At 41.1% G+C, this 23,068-nt stretch overlaps 1 protein-coding gene across 1 annotated transcript in view; it reads right to left on the bottom strand.

The window, feature by feature from the left end:
- SCARF2 (scavenger receptor class F member 2) overlaps positions 1-23,068 on the bottom strand; it is a 321,667-nt gene that overhangs the window by 43,901 nt on the left and 254,698 nt on the right. Inside the window, exons 8-9 of the mRNA XM_040350653.1 lie at positions 14,959-15,073; positions 9,654-9,775 (exon numbers count right to left, since the gene is read on the bottom strand). Of these exons, the coding sequence (XP_040206587.1) occupies positions 9,654-9,775; positions 14,959-15,073 (237 nt within the window). The remainder of the gene's footprint in view (positions 1-9,653; positions 9,776-14,958; positions 15,074-23,068) is intronic.

The following is a 23,068-nucleotide window of genomic DNA, read 5'->3' as shown; positions in this document are numbered from 1 at the left end:
AGGCCGCATGCCCTCAACATGGGGGGGTTGGGTGCTCTGGGGCAGGGGGGCGCACTGCGGGCCTCCCCACCCCAGAGCACCCTGTCCCCATGTTGATGAGGACAGGACCTCTTCCCGACAACCCTTGCCGTTGGTTGTCGGGGTCTGCGGGCGGGGGCTTATCGGAATCTGGGAGTCCCCTCAAATAAGGGGGCCCCCAGATACCGGCCCCCCACCCTAAGTGAATGGATATGGGGTACATCGTACCCCTACCCATTCACCTGGAGGCAAAAAGTAAAAGTTAGTAAACACACAACACAAGGGTTTTTAAAATAATTTATTATTCTGCTCCGGAGGCCCCCCCTGTCTTCTTTATTAGCTCTATTACCAGGGGGGGCTTCTTCTTCCACTCTCCGGGGGTCTTCTTCCACTCTCCGGGGGTCTTCTTCCACTCTCCGGGGGGGGTTTCTTCTTCCGCTCTCCGGGGGGGGGGCTTCTCCGCTCTCCGGGGGTCTTCTTCTATCTTCGCCGCTCTCCGCTGTTGACTCGGCGAACCCCGGTTCTTCTGCAGATGTCCGGTGCCTTCTTCTTCAGCGCTGGCTGCCTGCTATCTTTGTGTGTTAGCTCAATTAGTAACAGGCAGCCAGCGCGGTCTTCTGTGACGTCAGGTTCTTCTCTTCTGTTCTTCTCCCCTCTTCCGATGTTGACTCGTCGCATCTTGTCACTGCAATGATGGAAGCGCGCCTTGCATCCCATTTATATAGGCATCACCGTCCCATCATGCTCCGGTAGGTACCCACGTGGTGGGTGCACGTGGGTAGGCACCCACCACGTGGATACCTGCCGGAGCATGATGGGACGGTGATGCCTATATAAATGGGATGCAAGGCGCGCTTCCATCATTGCAGTGTCAAGAGGCGACGAGTCAACATCGGAAGAGGGGAGAAGAACAGAAGAGAAGAACCTGACGTCACAGAAGACCGCGCTGGCTGCCTGTTACTAATTGAGCTAACACACAAAGATAGCAGGCAGCCAGCGCTGAAGAAGAAGGCACCGGACATCTGCAGAAGAACCGGGGTTCGCCGAGTCAACAGCGGAGAGCGGCGAAGATAGAAGAAGACCCCCGGAGAGCGGAGAAGCCCCCCCCCGGAGAGCGGAAGAAGAAACCCCCCCCGGAGAGTGGAAGAAGACCCCCGGAGAGTGGAAGAAGACCCCCGGAGAGTGGAAGAAGAAGCCCCCCCTGGTAATAGAGCTAATAAAGAAGACAGGGGGGGCCTCCGGAGCAGAATAATAAATTATTTTAAAAACCCTTGTGTTGTGTGTTTACTAACTTTTACTTTTTGCCTCCAGGTGAATGGGTAGGGGTACGATGTACCCCATATCCATTCACTTAGGGTGGGGGGCCAGTATCTGGGGGCCCCCTTATTTGAGGGGACTCCCAGATTCCGATAAGCCCCCGCCCGCAGACCCCGACAACCAACGGCAAGGGTTGTCGGGAAGAGGTCCTGTCCTCATCAACATGGGGACAGGGTGCTCTGGGGTGGGGGGGCCCGCAGTGCGCCCCCCTGCCCCAGAGCACCCAACCCCCCCATGTTGAGGGCATGCGACCTGGCACGGCTCAGGAGGGGGGGGGGCGCTCGCTCGTCCCCACTCCCTTCCTGACCGGCCGGGTAGCGTGCTTTGGATACGGGTCTGGTATGGATTGTAGGGGGACCCCCTACGTCGATTTTTCGGCGTAGGGGGGTCTCCTTACAACCCATACCAGACCTAAGGGCCTGGTATGCTCCTGGGGGGGGAACCCATGCCGGTTTTGAATTTAAAAATTGCCGTGGAGTTCTCCCTCAGGAATGCATACCAAATGCCGTCGCTTGAATGGGCCTTTACAAGGTGTGACTAACTTTACACATTGTAAAACCAGCCCTAGTTTTGCGCAAGCAAAATCGGAACTTACGCAGAAATCACAATGCTGAAATGCTTTGAGAATCTGCTTAAGTCCTCATTTGCATACTCAAAGCTGCATTTCCATGAGAAATGCCCCCAGCGGCGGATGCGGTACTGCATCCTAAGATCTGACCGTGTAAGTGTCTTACACATGTCAGATTTTCTGCCTAACTTTGGAAAAAGCCTTTTGAGAATCGTTTCCAAAGTTAGGCACAGACTGAACAGCAGTTAAGTCTGCGTATCTCTTTTGGGAATCAGGCCCACAATGGTTAAACTGGAATGTAAGGCCAGAACTAACTAAGCTTAACTGCTCCCTTTCCCCTTCTAACTCCTATGCTAACTATCCTGTGGAAGAAAGATGTATATCCTCACCTATTCTCCAGGTGCTCCAGTCCAGTCACGTGATCTCTCCAGTGGCCGGATTCAGGAGAGAGGACAGAGTGCCAATAAAGCATGGAATGCCTGGGCGTTGACATCACACACAGGCTTATTATGGTGTAGCCATTGTCGGTTGCCCCCCTCTCCCCTGAAGCCAGCCACTGGGAGCTAATTACCTGACCAGACTGGCATGCCCTGAAAATAGGTATAATAAGTATATGCATCTTCCTTCTAAAGGGTAGGTAGTATAGGAGCTAGAAGGTGGCAAGAGCAATTTTAAGCTTAGTTAGTGCTAGCCTGGAATTTCACTTTAATTATCTGCACTTAGAGCTACCACTTATAACAACATATATTTTTTGGCCTGGGGGAAAATGCCCTCCAGTGCTTCAGCCCTGTTCTCCCCTGATCCTAGCTAATTAAGAAAAAGGATACTACAGTTAATATAAAATATTAAACACACCTTAACCCCTTCCCTACCGAGTCATTGTAAAATAACGTCAGCGGGAACCCTCGGATTATATGGGCTTCCCGGGCGGATAGGGGGCGCGTGCGCCCGCTGGATCGCTCAAGGCTCGGTGCGCATGCCCGGCAACAGCGATTGCCCACAATCAAGGCAGGACCATGGATCTGTGTGTGTAAACACAGATCTATGTCCTGTCAGAGGAGAGGAGACCGAAGTGTGTTCCCAGTACAGAGGAACACACATCGGTCTCCTCCCCTTGTGAGTCCCCTCCCCCTACAGTTAGAATTACACACTAGGGAACATATTAACCCCTTCAGCGCCCCCTAGTGTTAACCCCTTCCCTGCCAGTCACATTTATACAGTAATCAGTGCAGTTTTATAGCACTAATCGCTGTATAAATGTGAATGGTCCCAAAAACATGTCAAAAGTGTCCGATGTGTCCATTGCAATGTTACGGTCACATTAAAAATCGCAGATTGCCGCCATTACTAGTAAAAAAAATAAAAAAAATAAAAATGCCATAAATCTATCCCCTATTTTGTAGACGTTATAACTTTTGCGCAAACCAATCAATAAGCGCTTATTGTGATTTTTTTTTACCAAAAATATGTAGAAGAATACGTATCGGTCTAAACTGAGGAAAACATTTTTTTTTATATTTTTAAATCAAAAAGTAAAAATATTGTGCTTTTTTCAAAATTGTCGCTCTTCTTTTGTTTATAGCGCAGAGGTGATCAAATACCACCAAACGAAAGCTCTCTTTGTGGGGAAAAAACAAAGATTTCATTTGGGTACAGTGTTGCATGACCGCGCAATTGTCATTAAAAATGCGACAGCGCTGAAAATTAAAATTGGTCTGGGCAGGAAGGGGGTGAAAATCCCCTTTATTGAAGCGGTTAAAAAATCATCTTAAAAATGCACTCCGTGGTTAACAAATAAAAAAAAAAACTCTCAGAGTGAACACAAGGCAAAATTAAACCATATATGTATATATATATATATATATATATATATATATATATATATATATATATATATATATATATATATATATATGTTACTTTGATTTAAAAAAAATTGTCACACGGAGATTAGTGTTTTGGGTTGCCTTTTAATGCTTTGTTTTGTCCCAAGCCCAAGTCTACTTGTGTTTAGTCTGAGAACTTTCTTTCTAAAGGCTGCTTATGACAAAATAAATAATGTCATCCTGAAAAAAGTCACCTGCTAAATGTTCTCGCTCTCCTTTTTAATGCTTGTGCAGGCTGAAGTGTAATATAAAAAAAGGACAATTTTGTGTGAAAAGTATGGCATAGCCTGACCTTGCACTGAAGTAAATAAACATCTCGCAAACAGGATGTAGTAAAAAATTATATTTTACCACTACCTCTCATCTCATCACTCATATGCTTTTACAGAAATGTCAAAGTCCAATAAAATAAAATCCTCTAAAATAGCATTTTCTTTCCTTTTACTGTAGTTCACAATAAAGAAAACATTTTTGTGTGATAAAACTAAAATCCCATTTAAGAAATGCTTCAGCCTGGAAATTCTTTATTTTCGTATTAAAGCAAAAGACTAAAAAAGTAACTAAGTGATGTTAAGGGATACTTTAATTTACGAGAGCAGCATGAACAGTGTTATTGTGTATTATAAATTAACAACATTTAAAAGTTATAAATTAACACAACGTAAAAGTTCAGAATTAATAAATAGGTATAGCTAACGTTACTACAAACCTTGAAGGAGGAGATGACAGTACAAGTACTCAATCAGCTTTGTAGAGTACATGAAATGTGCAATAAACACAGGACACTATGTTCTAGGTTCAAGAATGTGTCCATTACATGGTGGGGATTCCAGCTCAGCAGAGACAATGCCAAATGTTTAATGCAGCCTACTTCCAGGTTTGATAATGATGTGATGTACCGAGTGAACATTTCCTTCCTTCCGACCTCTTGGCTATACCTCGATTTTTGTATGCTTAAAGAAGTCTGGGATAAGCAAATATTTTATAAATACAAAAACCATGTGCATTCTCGCTTGAATCTTGGTGTGCTTGTGTACTTCTTCCAGATATGTACAGTAATCCAATATGAAACTGTTCGTGTGCAAAAGCTCCCTGTATTAAGCTCAGTCATTGCTGCTACTTCTTTTTCACAAGGCGATAACTGGGTTTTCAAGGGCATTTGGTACACACAAACAGAATTGATATCATTTGTGGCTAATTGGGAAAAAAAATGTTCATCTAAATATATTCCTTGAGTTTGGCTTTAAAGGGGTTGTAAAGGTAAATGTTTTTTCACCTTAATGCATTCTATGCATTAAGGTGAAAAAACAATCGAGGAATAGCACCCCCCCTCTCCCGAGCCCCTGTTTACTTACCTGACCCTTCGAAAAGTCCTGCGTCGTGAACGCACAGGCTTCTTGGCTGTCTTCCTGGCTCATTCATTGGTTGATTAAAAGCAGCGCAGCCATTGGCTTGCGCTGCTTTCAATCACATCCAATCAAGCGGCGCGCCGGGGGCGGGGCAGAGTGATACAGTGAGCGGCTATGGTCGTCGGCTGTATCACGGGAGCAAGAACTCAACACCATGCTCGCTCCCTAGCAAGAAGGTGTTGAGTTCTTGCGGGGGGGGGGGGAGCTGAGACAGCTGCCAAGGGCCCCCAGAAGACCAGGTTCAGGGCCACTCAAAAAGACCAGGTTCGGGGCCACTCTGTGCAAAACGAGCTGCACAGTGGAGGTAAGTATAACCTGTTTGTTATTTTAAAAAAAAAAGATACACTGGTGTTGATGTACTAAAGGCAAATAGACTGCGCACTCCGCAAGAGCAGTTACACCAGAGCTTGGTAAATAAGGTAAACTTACACTTTGCAAAGAATACCCAAGTGCAAGGAAAATAATAAAAAAAAAACTTGCTTGCACATGATTGGATGATAAAAGTCAGAAGAGCTTCTGCTCATTTACTAAGCTCTGGAGCAACTGTACTTGCAAAGTGTTTATTTGCCTTTAGCAAATCAACCCCAATAAGTTTTAATTATTATACCGCCTTCACTACATGGAAAATCAGTGGGGGAGATTTACTAAAACTGGAGCACTCAAAATATAGTGCAGCTGGGCATGGTAGCAAATCAGCTTCTAACTTCAGCTTGTTCAGTTAGGCTTTGACATAAAAACCTGAAAGCTGCTTTTCTGTTTCTGTGCAGACTTGTGCAGAGCTGCACCAGATTTTGCGCGCTCCAGCTTTACTAAATCTGTTTGTGCCTGATCACTGATTTGACACACCCCAAAGGCATATTGACAGTAAGTATCTAAACACCATGAGCCAAATACCAGTACATACTTTTTTTTATTGTAGGCATACCCTAGTTTATATATGTAATCAATCCATAAATAATGTTGCTTTATGTAAAAAAAAAATTATACTGTAAAAAGTAGTATAAAGTTGTACTTTATTTTAAAAAACAGCAGTTGATGCACATTGGCTGTAAAATGCTGAACATATGCTAGGCGTAAAAATCTGTTCCCACGCCCATGGCTGTATGTGGCCATACTCATGTAAACACTGATGCTTTTGTGCTTCTGCATTTACCTGCACATATGCATACAATGTATTTCCCTAATGCAAAACATCTGGAAAGGTGTGTACAGCCATTCACTGGTATGGTAGGCTATTCACCTGTGGCTCCTCGAATGCAGAAAAATGACCAGAATTTTATGCCTCACATATTTTCAGCTTCTCGACATCGGCATGCATGAGGCCTAAATCATCTGTACAAACTGTAGGTCAATGGAAACTTTTTTATTTTTTACTTAATTCCACTTGTTTGTGTAGGTGACTGAAGGTTATTGCAAAAGTAATGATGTATTCATTTCAATCTCTAGAACATATGTGATTTAACATTAAAACAAATCTTGTTTTGTCAAATGTGATAGCAGATGGATTAGCTAAATCCCAAAGTAAAATAAATGTATTGTTCAGACCAAGGTTTTACATATATTAGGAAGCCAGTTATTCATTTCTTTTGACATGTCCTCATATAGTTTATACATTCAAAACTGCACACGCTTTCATCAGGCACTGTGGTTTCAAACCACTGCCTCTTAACTGATAACGCAGCACATATGTTGCCTGTAAGGCCACCAGTTCAAGTTATTTATTGCTGCATCAACTCCTATTAAAAAGGAAAGTAGTACAAGTAATACTATACAGTATACTGTGTATGTATATGTGTATATATATATATATATATATATATATTTCATGTTTGAGGTTTACAGACACTTTACATTTTTTTCCTAATAAACACGGTTACTATTTAACCCCTTATTAAACCAGTTATCCATAACTAGCCTTTAAAACTCCATCCACTATCTAATCTCTTTAGCCTTTGTAAATAGCTTTGCCAAAATTACAGTTTTGGTGTCAGAATAAATAGGACAACTTGTAGAGTCAAATAAATCTATAATGACACTTGTTTTAAAATGATCACAAAGTTAAATAACTCTTTGAAGCACATATGACCAAAATAAAAATAAAATCTAGGATGGTCATAGACAGTGATATTACACCTTTTTTTTTTAAAGTGTATTTTGTGCGTGAACTCGAGAGAGGAGCCGGACTGCAGGAGTTGGGAGTAGGCAGGCCTCCCCCAGAGGCAATCTGCCACCTTTCTCCATGCCCCGGGTGGCAATGGCGGGTGTGTGAGGGGGTCCTCCCACACAGCCCGCCCTACCTGCTCCGCTTTGAAGCCCAACGGGGCAGAGGGACTCCCTATAAGGGAGTGAGAGGATTTGCCTGCTCAACCAGCCCTGTTAGTCCTTCGCCTCTCTTTTTTAGAGACCGCGTGGTCAAAGTGCGTGCATGTTAACCCAATTTCGAGTGCATGTAAGTGTGGTGGTTTTTGTGGGAGGGGGGTGGGCGTACTAAGCGCAGGCTTACCTTGCATGCTCTGGGATGGAATAAAATAGAATAGATTACGGTTATTAAAGGTAAGTTTGTTACTAAAATTACAGTGTGTATATATGGGTATATCTGTTCTGCAGTGGTTACTGGGCTGCATTCAAACTGATCCACAGGTGCAGAGCAGTGCACCTGTGGGTTACCTGCACTGAGCCATAGACTTATATTACCTGCGAGTAATAGAGCTATAGAGCCGAGTGGGCTGCCATCAACCCGCTCTGCTCATTGTGGCCCGCAACCGGTTACCAGGTCTCTTAAGTGGCCCTTGCTCTTCAAAAGGTTGTGCACCTCTGCCCTAGAGAATAAAATGGCGGTCTTTGCAATACTTTTTGTCACATCGTATTTGTGCAGTGGTCTTAAAAGCACACTTTTTTGGGGGAAAAATCACTTCTTTGAATTCAAAAATAAGACAACAGTAAAGTTAGCCCAATTTTTTTTATATTGTAAAAGATAATGTTACGTAAATTGATGCCCAACATGTCACGCTTCAAATTTGCGCCGGCTCGTGGAATGGCGACAAACTTTTACCCTTAAAAATCTCCATAGACAACGTTTAAAAAATTCTACAGACTTGTGTCGGACCAGTTAAGGCGGCTCTTATAGGGAAACATTGATTTTCACACGACATGAGCTCCCAATGTCAGAGCGTCTGTCATACAAGAGTGAAACCAGGTCCAGTGTTGTTCTTTATCTAGGTTTAAATATGATTAAACTATCCTTGAATGCTAACAGAGAATCCAACTGGCCGCATCTTTCTGAAATAAAATAGATCATATTGTCCAGTCACAGTAATTTGGTCAGCAGAAAGTAATGGTGATGTAATAAGGTTTGGCGAGACTGAAGAGGAAGTAGACACACTCCATGTAGAGCAGAAGATCGGAGAGATCACATGAAACAAAGATTAAAGCGGTAGTTCACCCCCCCCCGACACATTTTACCATCGAGACAGGCATTGTAGCGCGAGCTACAGTATGCCTGTCCCGATTTTTTTAACCCCGTACTCACCTTGTAGTCGTCCATCGTAGATTCCGGCTCCCGCAGGGAATGGGCGTGCCTATGGAGAGGGAGGATGATTGACGGCCGGCCCTGGCACGTCACTCTCCCCGAAGACAGGCGGAGTAGGTCTCGGCTCTTCACGGCGCCTGCGCACAGGCTATGCGCACGCGCCGTGAAGACCAAGCCTATTTCGGCTATTTCCGGAGAAGCGTGACGCGCCAGAGCCGGCCGTCAATCATCCTCCGTCTCCATAGGCACGCCCATTCCCCGGAATCTTCGATGGACGACTACAAGGTGAGTACGGGGGTAAAAAATTTGGGACAGGCATACTGTAGCTCGCGCTACAATGCCTGATTTTAAGGTAAAATAAAAAAATAAACAATTTTTCCCGTCGATAGGGTGAACCCCCGCTTTAATATAATGCCTGGAGCAGCTATTTCAACATTTTTTCATCAGGAATCACATAATCATAAGAATTATTACTGTTTAGCTTCATTGTATTTGTTAGTAGCAATTTTGTCTAGATAACAACGTGTCTTAGTTTCAGTATTTTTGTCCTTGAAGTCCACCACAGTTTATGAACTTTTGAACAGCAGATGTGCGTATTGGGTGACCGGTTAGAAACAGATTTCCTGAAGTATTACCAACTTAGGTCTCAGTTCTTATTTTTTCGAAAGCCAATTGTTTACCTCGTATAATTTAAAACTACTGTACATCACCTGTAGATCTGTAGTTATAGTCTGTCTCTAAACCACCAATCCAGTTCTACACACCTTGTCTTATGAATTATTGCCCATTTCTAAACTAAAAAGAGAGAAATATTATGCTCTGATCATGCAGTGAGCACTCTATTAGATCCGGCTAATCTGATAGAAATGCACCCTTCTGTAAGTTCATTGGAAAGACAGCTTGAAAGTCATAATAAATAACCTTACCCACTACTTTTGGCAGCTTTTGCCTGCGCAAGGGAATTCGAGGCAGTTTCATGCTGATTCGGCTGAAACGTCCACAGAAGCGTCGAGGGGGCTTTTTGTTTGCAACTTTCTCTCGATGTTCACTGTATAGCGATGATAAGCAAAAATGCAGAATGTTTCAAGTTTATGAAATTCAATAAATCATGATGTATTCAATTCACTTTTGAAAAAAAAAAATCAGTAAACTATTTATAATGAATCTACACCTAAAACATAGGTTTTATGTATAATATTTTTGTCCACAGATATATTCATGACTTATTCCCATTGTAGTAATGCTTTGAAGCTGTGTATGAGTTTTTATTTCTGCAGCCATTTTGTATTATACGATGGGAAAACAGTGGTACGTAGCAAAGGTTTTATCACCATTTTATCTGTTATCATCTATCTGTAAGTAATGTTTTCCATAGGACAAATTGGTCTGTATGATAATTTTACTGTCACAAACCACAAAATGCAAAACTTGAGACAGGTTTATTCATAAACAAGTATCAATGACATTATACATTTTGATATTTTACATAAGATATTGGGGTTGATTTACTAAAACTGGAGAGTGCAAAACCTAGTAAAACTAGTTTTAGTAAATCAACCTCATTGTATGGAAAAACAGTTTATTAAAATGAGAACATAATATATTTTAACAACATACTAAAAAGACTCCCAACCCTAGGTCCAGCAGTAAAATCTTACTACAGTTGTGCTCGATAAAAACACTCTGTAGCAGCACAGGACAACACAATGCTTCTGGGTTGTGTTTAAAGGGGAAGTGCCATGATGTCACTGATGACATCATAGGCATGTCCTGTGATTCCAGCTTTCATGTTTAGACCTCTTACCTCCATCTGTATCAACAGATAACTACAATAGTGATCTAGTGCTTACTGAGAAAAAAAGCTATTGGTTGCTGCAGAGATCTTTCCTTCCCTAATTCAGACCACTGTGAAGAAAAAATTTCTGATGTTCCGACTGACACTTTTTATTATTACTGTAACAATTAATGCAAAAGAAAGCAAGAAAATGTCACCAGTACACCAGGGATCTCCAGAGCGAATCCAAAACTTTATTCAGCAATCACATTGTTACAGCAGATTGCTACACAGCCATGAGGAACTCCTTCATCAGGAATGTGATGTCACATGCCATTTCTACAGGAATGTGTGCATTGGGAATAGTGCGTTGGAATCTCTGTTTTAGAAAGTCACATTGAAAGGGGAAAAAATTCTCTGTCACATTTTTGTCAAATCAACAAGAACTGGGGAAGAGATTTCTTCTAAAAGCAGCATCCTAAAAATCACCAGTTTCTCCAAAAGTGAAGCTGGGAATAAAGAAATCCACTGCACTCACTTTACATCCAACTCTCTTGCATTAATTTTTTTCTTTGACTGCAATGGGAAAAAAAGGATACAAGAGAGTCAGATGTAAAGGGAGACACATCTGGTTACATCTGCCCATCTGTATGTAAAATATTATTGAACATATTTTGCATGATGTCATCTACATACATAGTAAATAAAGCCATTCTGGTGTTATACCCTATATATGCCCTGGTGGATGAAGCTTACAGGTGGAAGGGAGATCTTAAAGGGGAGTTCCAGTCTGTAAAAAAAAAAAATATTAAAAGTCAGCAGCTACAAATACGGTAGCTGCTGACTTTTAATATAAGGACACTTACCCGTCCAGTAGCGCTAGCAGATTTGTCAATCGGCATCTGAAGTAAGGGAAACAGTAAGTGAAGCCTTGTGGCTTTACAGCCTGTATGCCATTGCGCATGCGCGAGTTGCACTGCACTTTCTGAATGGTCCCGCTGTCTTCTGGGACCTCTGTGTGTCCTAGAAGGTAACGGGGGGAAGAAGAGGGGCCGCAAATGTCGTACATCGCTGTTTGGCAATCTTACCTGGAAGTGGGAGCGGGTACCTGTCAAAACCAGGTACTCGCTTCCCCCTTCCCCTCAAAAAGTGCCAAATATGGCAGTGGAGTGTGTTAACAAGTGGAACTTCCCCTTTTGGGTGGAGCTCCACTTTTTCAGCACTGTTTGACCGTCTGTAACACAGTGGTTAGGGATCTGTAATGTTCTTCTGGCTGGGGCGCGCCATCTACTCAGATGTCATATCACGCAATTCTCTTTCAGCACATGGTGTATTTCACTACGAGCTATGAAAATTCTTCATTTTCTTTACACCTATTCTTTGTGGACTTTTTATATGGTTTACTAATTACTCATTGGACTTATATAGTTTTAATTTTAAAAACAATTTTTGCACTTGACATTTGCACTTTATTTGTTTCTCCAAAAAAATAATACTTTAAGTTTCACCATTTCAATAAATAACAACGGCAAATTTGCAAAACTGGGGGTTGTGCAACAACACTGGATATGTCAGGGGACAAGTATACATTTAGAAAGTTGACCACTACTGCTGTACACAATCCATGCTTATAAGACAAAGGTATATATCTATAGGCAGTTAAATTAGTGGAGAGCACATTGTGAATAAAATAAAACACAGAGCAGATGGAAATATTTCCAAATCAATGGACAAATGATCTGTGATGATTCTGCTACCTGTTTATTTGCCTGATTTAGTGTGTAGTACTGGATTAATAGCTCATATATAAAACTGTGTATTCATTCTGTTATATAACTTGCAATCTTTAAAATATTTGATTGCTTCTTTGTTTTGCTGCAGACCATGTCTGACATTGCATAAAAAGGAAAAGACCCAATAAATAAGCAGCTAATAAATTCTAGCTATGGATGGATTATATTCTGACCAGATACATCATGCAGACTGGGGTGGCCTGCATGGGAGTGCCTAAGGGTTGAGAATACAAGGAAATCATATTATATTAGTGTTTTTTTTTCTCCTGTATCTGTTCCCACATCAGTGAAATGACTGCTTATTACGATAAATTGTTTTTCTTTTTTCCCCAGCCATTAACCCATGCTGGAGGCAGTACACTAAGCCAATATTAGGGCCATAATCTCTTCCGTTATAGAATCATATTATTCATCATTCATAGAAGATGATTGTAAGGAGTGGCCTTTTGCCTATGATAGTACTCAAGCATGTTGTCATAATAATAATAATGCATGTAATGTTTCATGCGCACATAAAATTGATATACAGAATGGATGAACAAATATAATGTATTTGATTTGCAGCTCCAGTTAGATGGTTGTTTGTGTATTATTACATTGTTCAAGGTTGATCTCCAGCCAAAACGTTCTTTTTAGATTTGCATAGAGCGGGGAAGGAACCTGTTTCAGGTTCTTCCACGGGAAAGATTTCCTCTAACTTCCTATTCTAGTGATGACACTGTCACTATGATATGGAGATAGGAGAAATCTATCTTCTTAGAAAGGTAAGGAAAGGCTAGAATCCCATAAGCATTTTATTGCTGTATTGCCAAGTATACAATTTCCTTTGCTTCCTTTCTGGTAAAAACAGTGAAAGTGAGAGGAAATTTTTCTAACCAGACCTCAGATATCAACAGAACCACACAGAGGTTCTAAACCTTCCCTACTATATCAACACTCCACAGGAATTCCTTAAACTCACAAACGACCTAATTACGGCTAAAATCAATGGACACTGTTCTGTACTACTTCTCCTGGACCTCTCTACTCCCTTTGATATATTGGACCACCCCCTCCTCCTCAAAAAATAAAATGTCTTTGGTCTTCGTGACTGTACTCTTCGCTGGTTCTCATCCTACCTATCCCACCACTTCTTTAGTGTCACTTACAACTCTACATCCTCCTCTCCACAGGGTCCTCCAAGGTTCTGTTCTTGGACCTCTCCTTTTCTCAATCTACACCTCCTACCTGGGTCAGTTGATTGCCTTCCATGCCTTTCAATATCATCTCTATGCTGACAACACCCAAATCTACCTCTCTACCCACCAACTCGCTCCAGCTGTCTCCTAACGAATCACCAACTTACTAACAGACATATCAGCTTGGATGTCCCACCACTTGCTCAAACTCAACCTATCCAAAACCAAGCTCATATTTCCTCCCCTGCGTGCCACTTCCCCTGATTTCTCTGTCAAAATCAACAGCTCAACTATCAATCCACCCCCAATGCCAAGGTCCTAGGTGTAATCCTGGACTCTGAACTATCCTTTAAGCCCCACATTCAATCACTGTCCAAAGCCTACCGCCTCAACCTCTGCAACATCTCCAAAATATGCCCCTTAGTAACTAATGTCACCACAAAGCTTCTAATCCACTTCCTGGTCATCTCTCACCTCGACTACTGCAACTTCCTCCTCATTGGCTTACCCCTAAATAGGCTATCCTCCCTCTAGTCCATCAAGAACGCTGCCGCCAGGCTCATCCACTTTAGAAACCGCTCTGCATCGGCTACCCCTCTCTGCCAATCCCTCCATTGGCTGCCACTCAATCAACAAATTAAATTCAAAATACTAACAATAACTTGCAAAGCTATCCACAACCTGGCCCCCAGCTACATCACTAACCTGGTCTCAAACTACCAACCAAATCGTCCTATTCACTCCTCCCAAGACCTCCTGCTCTCTAGCTCTCTTGTCATCTCATCCCATGCTCACCTCTAGGACTTCTTTGGAGCCACTCCCATCCTCTGGAATGCTCTACCCCAATCTGTCAGACTATCTTTTACTTTGTCTACTTTCAAACGATCCCTGAGAACTCATCTCTTCACAGAAGCCTATCTGGCCCCCCAACTAACAACTCTACATTTATTTTCACCATCAGCACATCCCCCACAGTTATCATCTCTTGTATCGAGCAGGGATCTCTGATTCCTACTGTATCAGTGTAATGTATTTGTACTGTCCACCTTCAAGTTGTAAAGCGCTGCATAAACTGTCAGCGCTTTATAAATCCTTTATAATAATAATAATACTATATCCAATATAAAAACATTCTGATTGCCATGTATCATTCTTTGCTGCAGTCAATCTGATCTGCAAAAGACCATCCATCCACCATCAAGGCCAAGCCTGGTACACACTGGTCAACACTTGTTATGCATGAGGCCTTAATGTTTTTAAAGATTTTCTTTAAAAAAATTACATAAAGGATAATACTTTTTCTTTGTTGCATCACATTTATTTACACCTGCCAATGTTGATGCGAGTTACAAATCCATCAAAATGATTTAATAGTGCAGTGCCAATGTGGATAATGTGACATGTCATTTCATAGCAAATATTAATTCTCATAGGAAACAATAAATGTGTTGGCTCCTTGAGCAATTAATGTAAAATATAAACTTACTCTGATTCTTCTTTCTTTCGGCAGACACAGCAGCAGCACAGCAATGATAGCAGGAGAATCATTAGCAAAATCACAAGGACCCCTGCGCCTATCACCCCCATTCTTTGATTGGCTTCTGAAAATAAAACATCATATAACAATATCAGTTATGAACATCATAAGTACTCTGCATCTGCTAAATGTTTTTATTTTTTCAGTACAATAGAGCTTATCAACACAAACCTGTGTTTGCTTGGCTTGGACAGGGATGGCCTAACAAGTAAAAAATATTGACTACAAAGTATTTTAAAATATTTCAATATATATATATATATATATATATATATATATATATATATATATATATATATATATATATATATATATATATATATATATATATATAATGTTTATTAAAAAAAGTTATGGCAGATAATCTAGGGCCGCCCAGGTCAGACACTGGAGGAAGGGTCTGTTTTCCCCAGTTCATTACCATTTATTCTTTTATAGAATATTATGCAACAGAGCAGACTACAGGGGTCACATTCATCTAAAAATTCCCACATACAGAACACAACTTTAGTTTGTGAATTTTTTAAAATATTTAAATTGTCAACCATGCCCCTTTTTGCTTTACTTGGGCAGGGATGGCGTAACAAGCAACTTTGCCTATGCAAGAAAGGAATGGCTGCACACCAAGACAACGTGAGTCAGTTTTATTGCAACATCCCAAAAGTGTAACAACAATCACCACAGGACAGTAGCAAGTACAGAGGTTGACGCGGTTCACACGCTTACATTGTGCTTATTCATAAATGGCAAAGCAAGTTTGTCTGTGTCAGTAACAAGTGTACACTGCACATCACAAAAAAACAAAAGAGGCCCTAGCAGAATAATATACAATATATCTCCCTGAAAAAAATAAACTTTACAGTTTCAGATTTTTCATGCTTACCTTTATCACTAGAAGTGAAGGTGAAAGTAAATCCCAAATTTTGGGTTGTCCCAAGAAAAGTAATAGTGGGGAAATCTTCAAATGGGGACACTAGTTCAGGTGACCCTGATGACAAACAGGGATTCCCTCACTTTGGAGGGATTTCCTCACTTGTTGTTGTGGCTAAGGGACTGGAGGTGAGGGGGAAATCTCCCTAATGGGGCACAGCTGTAAAAAAAATTATAACCCTCTCTTTCTTTATCTAAAATGAAAGAAAAAAGTTTTACCTTGAGTTCTACCCTAACCTAGAAGAAAACAAAATATGGATAAATGTGAAAAAAAAGACTGTAAGGGGGGGCCTAGCAGCTAAACAGCAAATACAGTTGTTGCTGACAGACACAAAAAGGTAGTCCTAAAACAGCCTGTTGCATATCTCAGAACTGTTGCGCCACCAGCCAATTTGCACAATTGCACAATTAAAAATGTTTTTAGGAGTAGTCTTTCCTGTAGCTTTTAGATCTGCTGTGGCTTCTGCTTACACAAGTCAATTCAGGGCTATTACTGCTCACTTGCTTTATTAAATGTCCCCTATGACAGTGCCTGTTTCTGCATGTCATTTTTGACAATAGCTTGCCTAATAATTTCAGGTTTTGTGAATTTGAATTTGATAAACCCACCCACTAGTTGAACTCACCCATCCCTACTGTACTGTATCTGTGGAATTACAGTGTTATAACCCAAAGACAGAAAATGTGTTAAACTGGCCATACATTTATTGTAATTCAGCTTGTTCAGCAGGGAACAGCCAAATTGAAATCAGTGTGTGTGGCCATTCCTGCTTGACAGCAGTTGATCATTTGATTGTCTTCTGTTGAAGGCACATACTGGAAAAATGCTCTCGCTGCAGACACTGATCGGTATATACTGACAGCGGCAAAAATTCATCCATCAACCTCAATTGTGTGGATAGAGGAAACTGTTGAAAACTGAAAGTTTTAGCTCAGTACTAAGCAAAGCTCCTCATGTACTGACCTTTGGCAAGGAAAAGGCAATGTGAAATATGTTCAAATATAGCTATGATTATTTACACAATGCAATCAATGCTCTTAATGTATCTATAGAAAACAATCAACTGAGAGGTAATTTTAGATACATCTGGATCTGACTACTTCTTGTTTAAACTATATTTACATTTCATTATTGTATTGTTACGGCTCTAAGACAAGCATTACTGAACATAAATGATCCAATTGGAATTTCTAGCTAAGTACCACTAAAATCTGATGATGCAGCACTGTGGGGAGGGCTCATAGTATTGTGGTGGCTGAAGCCTCGTACACACGACCGAGGAACTCGACGGGCGAAACACATCGTTCTCCTCGTTGAGTTCCTTGTTAGGCTGTCGAGGAACTCGACAAGGCAAGTTTCTCCATTCCCGTCGAGGAAAAAGAAGACATGCTCTCTTTTTGGCTCGATGGGATCCTCGACAGTTTCCTCGTCGAAAAATGTACACACGACCGGTTTCCTCGGTTTTTGCCGAGATACTCAGTCTTGTGTACGAGGCCTGAGATAAAACAAAATGGACAAACCACAAAACATTTAGGTTCTTAGTGAAATCACTATTTTCTTTTTAAACCAATAATCTGAACTCCAAACTGTCATTCATTTAAAGGAACGTCCCTCTTTTGGAACCAAATCCCTCTGTCACTCTGTTTTTTCTTAATGAATTATTAAACTACCAAAAGTGATATTCTACATTATACCCAACCTTTTACTAATTTAAATTGTTTTCTTGAAAATCCTGAGAAAGCAAAAAGGAGTGGTGAAGAAAATAAAAACATGTTGCTTTAGTCAATAATTTGTAGCTAATTCATTCCTTATGTTCCACTTACCTGGGGGGGGGGGGGGAATGCATGTCTTTTGCCTATATACTTTGTCCTAAAAGTAGTCTTAGAAATTTAGGAGGTAACACATCTATGCGGCTGCGGTTAATGGGTTTTTCCTGGCGTGTTTTGCATTTTGCATTTTTAGACTCACGTTTTTAATACATTTCTGCACGTAAATATACGTCGGCAGAATGGCACGGACAGGCATTATCACGTACCTGTACGTGGCCCTTTAAATGCCTGCCGTGTGGTCATGAGCTGCCGCCTTCCCCGTGAGTCAGACCACTGGTCCCACGGACTCGATCGCGGCGAGTCAAAACAAGCATCTCTTTGCTCTGCCTAGTGAGAATGACACTGATCTCGGCTCCGTGTACTTGGAGCGGAGATCAATGTCATGTGACAGATAGCCCATCCCCCTACAGTTAGAAACACAAGGCATGGAACATTTAACCCCTACAGCGCCACCTAGTGGTTAACCCCTTTACTGCCAGTGTCATTTTCACAGTAACCAGTGCATTTTTATAGCACTGATCGCTGTGAAAATGACAATGGTCCCAAAAATGCGTCAAAAGTGTCCGATGTGTCTGCCATAAAGTCGCATTCACGAAAAAAATCACTGGTCGCCGCCATTACTAGTAAAAATAAAGAATTAATAAAAATGCCATAAAACTATCCCCTATTTTGTAAACACTATAACTTGTGCACAAACCAATCAATAAACGCTTATTGCAATTTTTTTTTACCAAGAATATGTAGAAGAATACGTATCGGCCTAATCTGAGGAAAAATACGTTTTTTTATATATTTTTTGGGGATATTTATTATAGTAAAAAATATTGCATTTTTTTCAAAATTGTCGCTCTATTTTTGTCTATAGCACAAAAAAAACAAAACACAGAGGTTATCAAATACCACCAAAAGAAAGCTCTATTTGTGGGAAAAAAGGACATGAATTTTGTTTGGGAGCCACGTCGCACGACTGCGCAATTGTCAGTTAAAGCGACGCAGTGCCGAATCGCAAAAAGTGGACTGGCCTTTGACCACCCAAATGGTCTGGGGCTGAAGTGGGTAACAAAACTGTGAATAGCTGCTGCTGCTGACATCCTTAACAACTGATGAGCAGAGTTCGTCGCTAACAGCTGAATGTAAAAACAAAAATTGAAAATCGTAAAAAAATAAAAAAAAAAAATGGTGTGGGTCACCCCATTCATACAGGGACCTTTGAGTCTGGCATAGATTTTGAGGGAAACATCATGCCAAAATTTACAAAAAAATTGTGCTGTGTCCCCCCAAAATCCATACCAGACCCTTATCTGAGCATGCAGCCAAGCAGATCAGATATGCCCCCCATATTGATGAGGACAAGAGCCTCTTCTCTTCAACCTTGGCCTGTGGTTGTGCGGTTCTGTGGACAGGGAGCTTATCGGAATCTGGGAGCTTATTTGATGAAGAGTTTTGACAAGCCCTTATTAAAAAATAAAAAACAATGTCCCCCAATGTAGATCCATTGTCAATCATGACACCCACGGCTGCCACCACTGACCCAAAAAAAGAAAAGAAAAAAGCTCTGCTTGCTTCAAAGCCTTCTGCCGTCTGCCTACTGACAGTTATTATATAGCTAAGGGGCAGGGCCAACCTGCAAGGGGAGACCCAACCCACTGTGATGTCACCAACCCAGCATGCACCGGTTTATGATGTCACCAAACTTTAAAAAAAATATATATATATGATTTTTTTAAGATTTGAATGGCTACACCCTCAAAAGTCTAGTAGTCTTAAAACATGTTAAAGTATTTAATGTGAGTTGATGGGGCAGTAAAGAGGTATTATTGAGCTCCCATATACATAATTACATATATAATTGAAAGTACAACTAAAGCTAAAAGGAGTTGTAAAGGAAAACATTTTTTTGCCTAAAATTAATGTCTGCAAGGTAGACAGACAGAATAGTGTAATGATTCTGTTAAAAAACAAGTAAATACCTATTAAATTCATTCATCTATATCACCTCCGACATTCTAGTTTCTGTTCTCTCATTCACTTCCTGGTTTGTGGCGCTCATTCATGTAAGAACTACATTTCCCAGTATGCATTGTGGCACACCCAGTAATTCACACCTCCTTGAAGTCTCTAACACGTACAGAGCGTCCTGCCGCACAGATGTAGTTCCCAGGAGGGGGTGAGCACGTTACTGACCACCGCAGTAAAGCCTCCCTTCACGGTGGTGAGTAACAATCAGACAAGCAGGAAGTGAACAGAACAGAGAAGAAATAGAGCAACTTCTGAGCAAAAAACTAACAATGAGGAAGTGAAAAGAGGAATGTCTGCAGGTAAAGGATGCTTATTATGAAAAATAAAATTTTCCTTTACAACCCCTTAAAACATATTTGACCCCCACTATCCAGCCCTAGTAGTTGACAATGAATGAATGAATGACTTGTATAACGCAACTCATGCGAACTGAATCGCCTCTGGGCGCTTTTTCCAGCCAGAGTCTGCTTCGCTGGTGCGGTCATTTTACCCCGTAGGATCGTGACACGATTGGGACACACAGTCATACATATATATACTGGGCCAATTTGGACAAGATCCAATTTACCTACCAGCATGTCTTTGGAGTGTGGGAGGAAACCGGAGTACCTGGAGGAAACCCACGCATGCACAGGGAGAACATGCAAACTCCAGGCAGATGGTGTCGTGGTCGGGATTCGAACCAGCGACCCTTTTGCTGCTAGGCGAAAGTGCTACTCACTGCACCACTGTGCTGCCATTTTTGTGTTCCAGCATGAATGTGCCCCTATGCCCAAAACCAGGTGCATAAAGACGTGGTTTCATGAATTCGGTATGGAGGAACTCGAGTGACTTGCGTAGAGACCTGATCTAAACCATATTGAACACCTGTGGATCATATTGAAACACCAACTGTGAGCCAGGTCGTCTCATCCAACATCTGTTCCTGGCACAACAAATATATATTTTTTTTTTTAGTCCATAAACATTTGGCCATGCAGTGTAGGCCTACATGATTTTACCCACAGAGAATCCACTAATGTGTGCAGGATGCAAATATGTTGTGTAATCTTTTTGGACCCAGGTTACCATTCAAAGTGTTAATACTACATGGAATCTTATTGGACTTTGTGGGACTCAGGACTTTGTTCTAAGTTTGGGCACATGCAACATTTAGGTTATCTAACAAGTCATCAAAAGACATTAAAAATAAGAAACCGATGGAAGTTCTTTTCTTTTCTTTGTGACGTCAAAGGAGCTAAGTAACATTTTGCTACACAAACAAAACATGCAGAAAAATGTACACTATGTATTTTATTAAGAGGCCCGTAGTTTTATTTTTAGATGCCAATGCTTTTCTTGACATACGTGGGAAATTGCTTATACGCAACAGAGTAATTCCTCTCTGCTGATCTTTTCATGATGTGCACTGAGCTGCTAATGTCTTTCAGTCTTTCTATCTATACTTCAAAAAATGTTGTTCACTTTCCAAGTATTCTAGACTACATAAATACACAGGTCTATTTAAAAAGGCAATACAAAGAACACAAATCATTAGCAAGGTGAAGACACCCAAAGCAGCCAGAAAGCATCACCTTTCAGTTTGGGGCATTTAGCACAAAATTAGGTAACTTCTGTCTATCATGGAGGGCTTAACTTCATGTGCTGCTATTGTTTATAAGGCTTTCTTTGGAACTGATCTACTTGAAGATTTTGTAAACCTAACATTTCATATTCCTGATATGTGCCTGCTGTGCCATGTACGTGTATGAAAAAGCATCCTGCTCTCTTTGTATTTTCCTTCCTTTGTGTGAAATTCCTGGTGTTCCTGCCAGTCCCTCTGCTCTCCTATTAAAAACTGACCACACTAGTCACGCGAGCACAGTGTGGTTAGTTCTGTAGCTATGCTGGGAACTCAGTCTGCTCTCCTCCAATGACCAGACTTGTCCTGACACCCCCCCCCTGCACAGCCATAAACTGGGAAGATCGGCCTGCTGATGTTTCTCCTCCCTTATCTCTTAAGCAGTTGAGAACAGAGGGAATTTTGATCACTTACAAAAAAGGGGAAAAAAATGTTTATAATGTTTTTTATATGTATACACACATGTTTTAGCTCTCATTACGATTTTAAACTGTAGGGGTTGTTTTACAAGGTGGCGGTTCACATATACTTTAAGCCGGCCCTTCATAAATTGAAATTTGGCTGGTTCAGCAGGGAGAACCTGAATTTCGATCCATGCATGGGCAGGCTGGTTTTGCAGAAGTCGATCTAGCGATTGATTTCTGTACAACCAGTCTGTTGGAAAATTATCTCTTGATTAGTGTTGCCGGCTATAGCGGTTGGTTTTAATATGGTTCTGACAGCGGGGAAGTTTTTGTGCTGTCAGAATACAATAGTACAGTGGGTAGGATTCCCCCATACACATGGAGTATGAAGATGGGGGAATTTAGTCATTTTGTTTCGTTTTACCCACTGGTTGAACGGAAAAAAAAAAGACTCTTGTATAGCCAGCCAAAGTTTGGTAATTCAAACGGGATAATGCCAAAAAAAGACATTATGTTATCAGGTTCAATATTTTTGTGTGAAACAAATCATTGCTCTGTATTGTTTTCAGTGGGTGCCCCTCTATCTAAAGAGATACCAGGTTTTATAGAGGGTTAGGTCAAAGTTTATTGAAAATAAACAAATGAGGTCTATGCTCATGGTAATATGCTATGCATACTAGCTGTAAGAATGAGGTAACAAGAAAATGCAAGAAGTGAAAGAAGCCTTTCTTCAATTGTGCATTTTACAGTGTATGAGATGGTTAAATACTACTACCAACATTCCTTACTAAAACCTGCCAGCTGCCAGCACAAAGCCAAATGCTGGCTTTATGCTTCTCTGATGGTTTTGCCAACATGTAAAATATTTAAATACTGTATTTATTGGCGTATAACACTCACTTTTTTACCCTGAAAATAGAGGGTAAACTGTGCCTGCGTCTTATACGCAGGAGGCTGTGGAAATTTTTTTCCCTGAAACTTCCCTCTTAAAGTTAGGGTGCGTGTTATACGCCTGTGCGTGTTATACGCCAATAAATACGGGTATTTGTAAGGGAGTCCAGCCATGAGAGAAAATGGCATCTTTATTATGGACTTATGGGAAAAGACAGTAATATAAGTTATTGTGAGGAGAAATAGCCATGCAAGCCTCCGAACTATATAAGTCTCTTTAAAGAGGAACTGCAGTCTGATCACATAATTTGTAATAAAAACATCTTTGCCATTCTGAAGCTTTCCTCCAAACACTTTGCATATT

Source organism: Rana temporaria, chromosome 1, assembly GCF_905171775.1.
Source record: "Rana temporaria chromosome 1, aRanTem1.1, whole genome shotgun sequence".
Classification (NCBI taxonomy): domain Eukaryota; kingdom Metazoa; phylum Chordata; class Amphibia; order Anura; family Ranidae; genus Rana; species Rana temporaria.
Note: the sequence above shows the minus strand (reverse complement) of the source record. Positions and strands in the feature narration are given on the sequence as shown.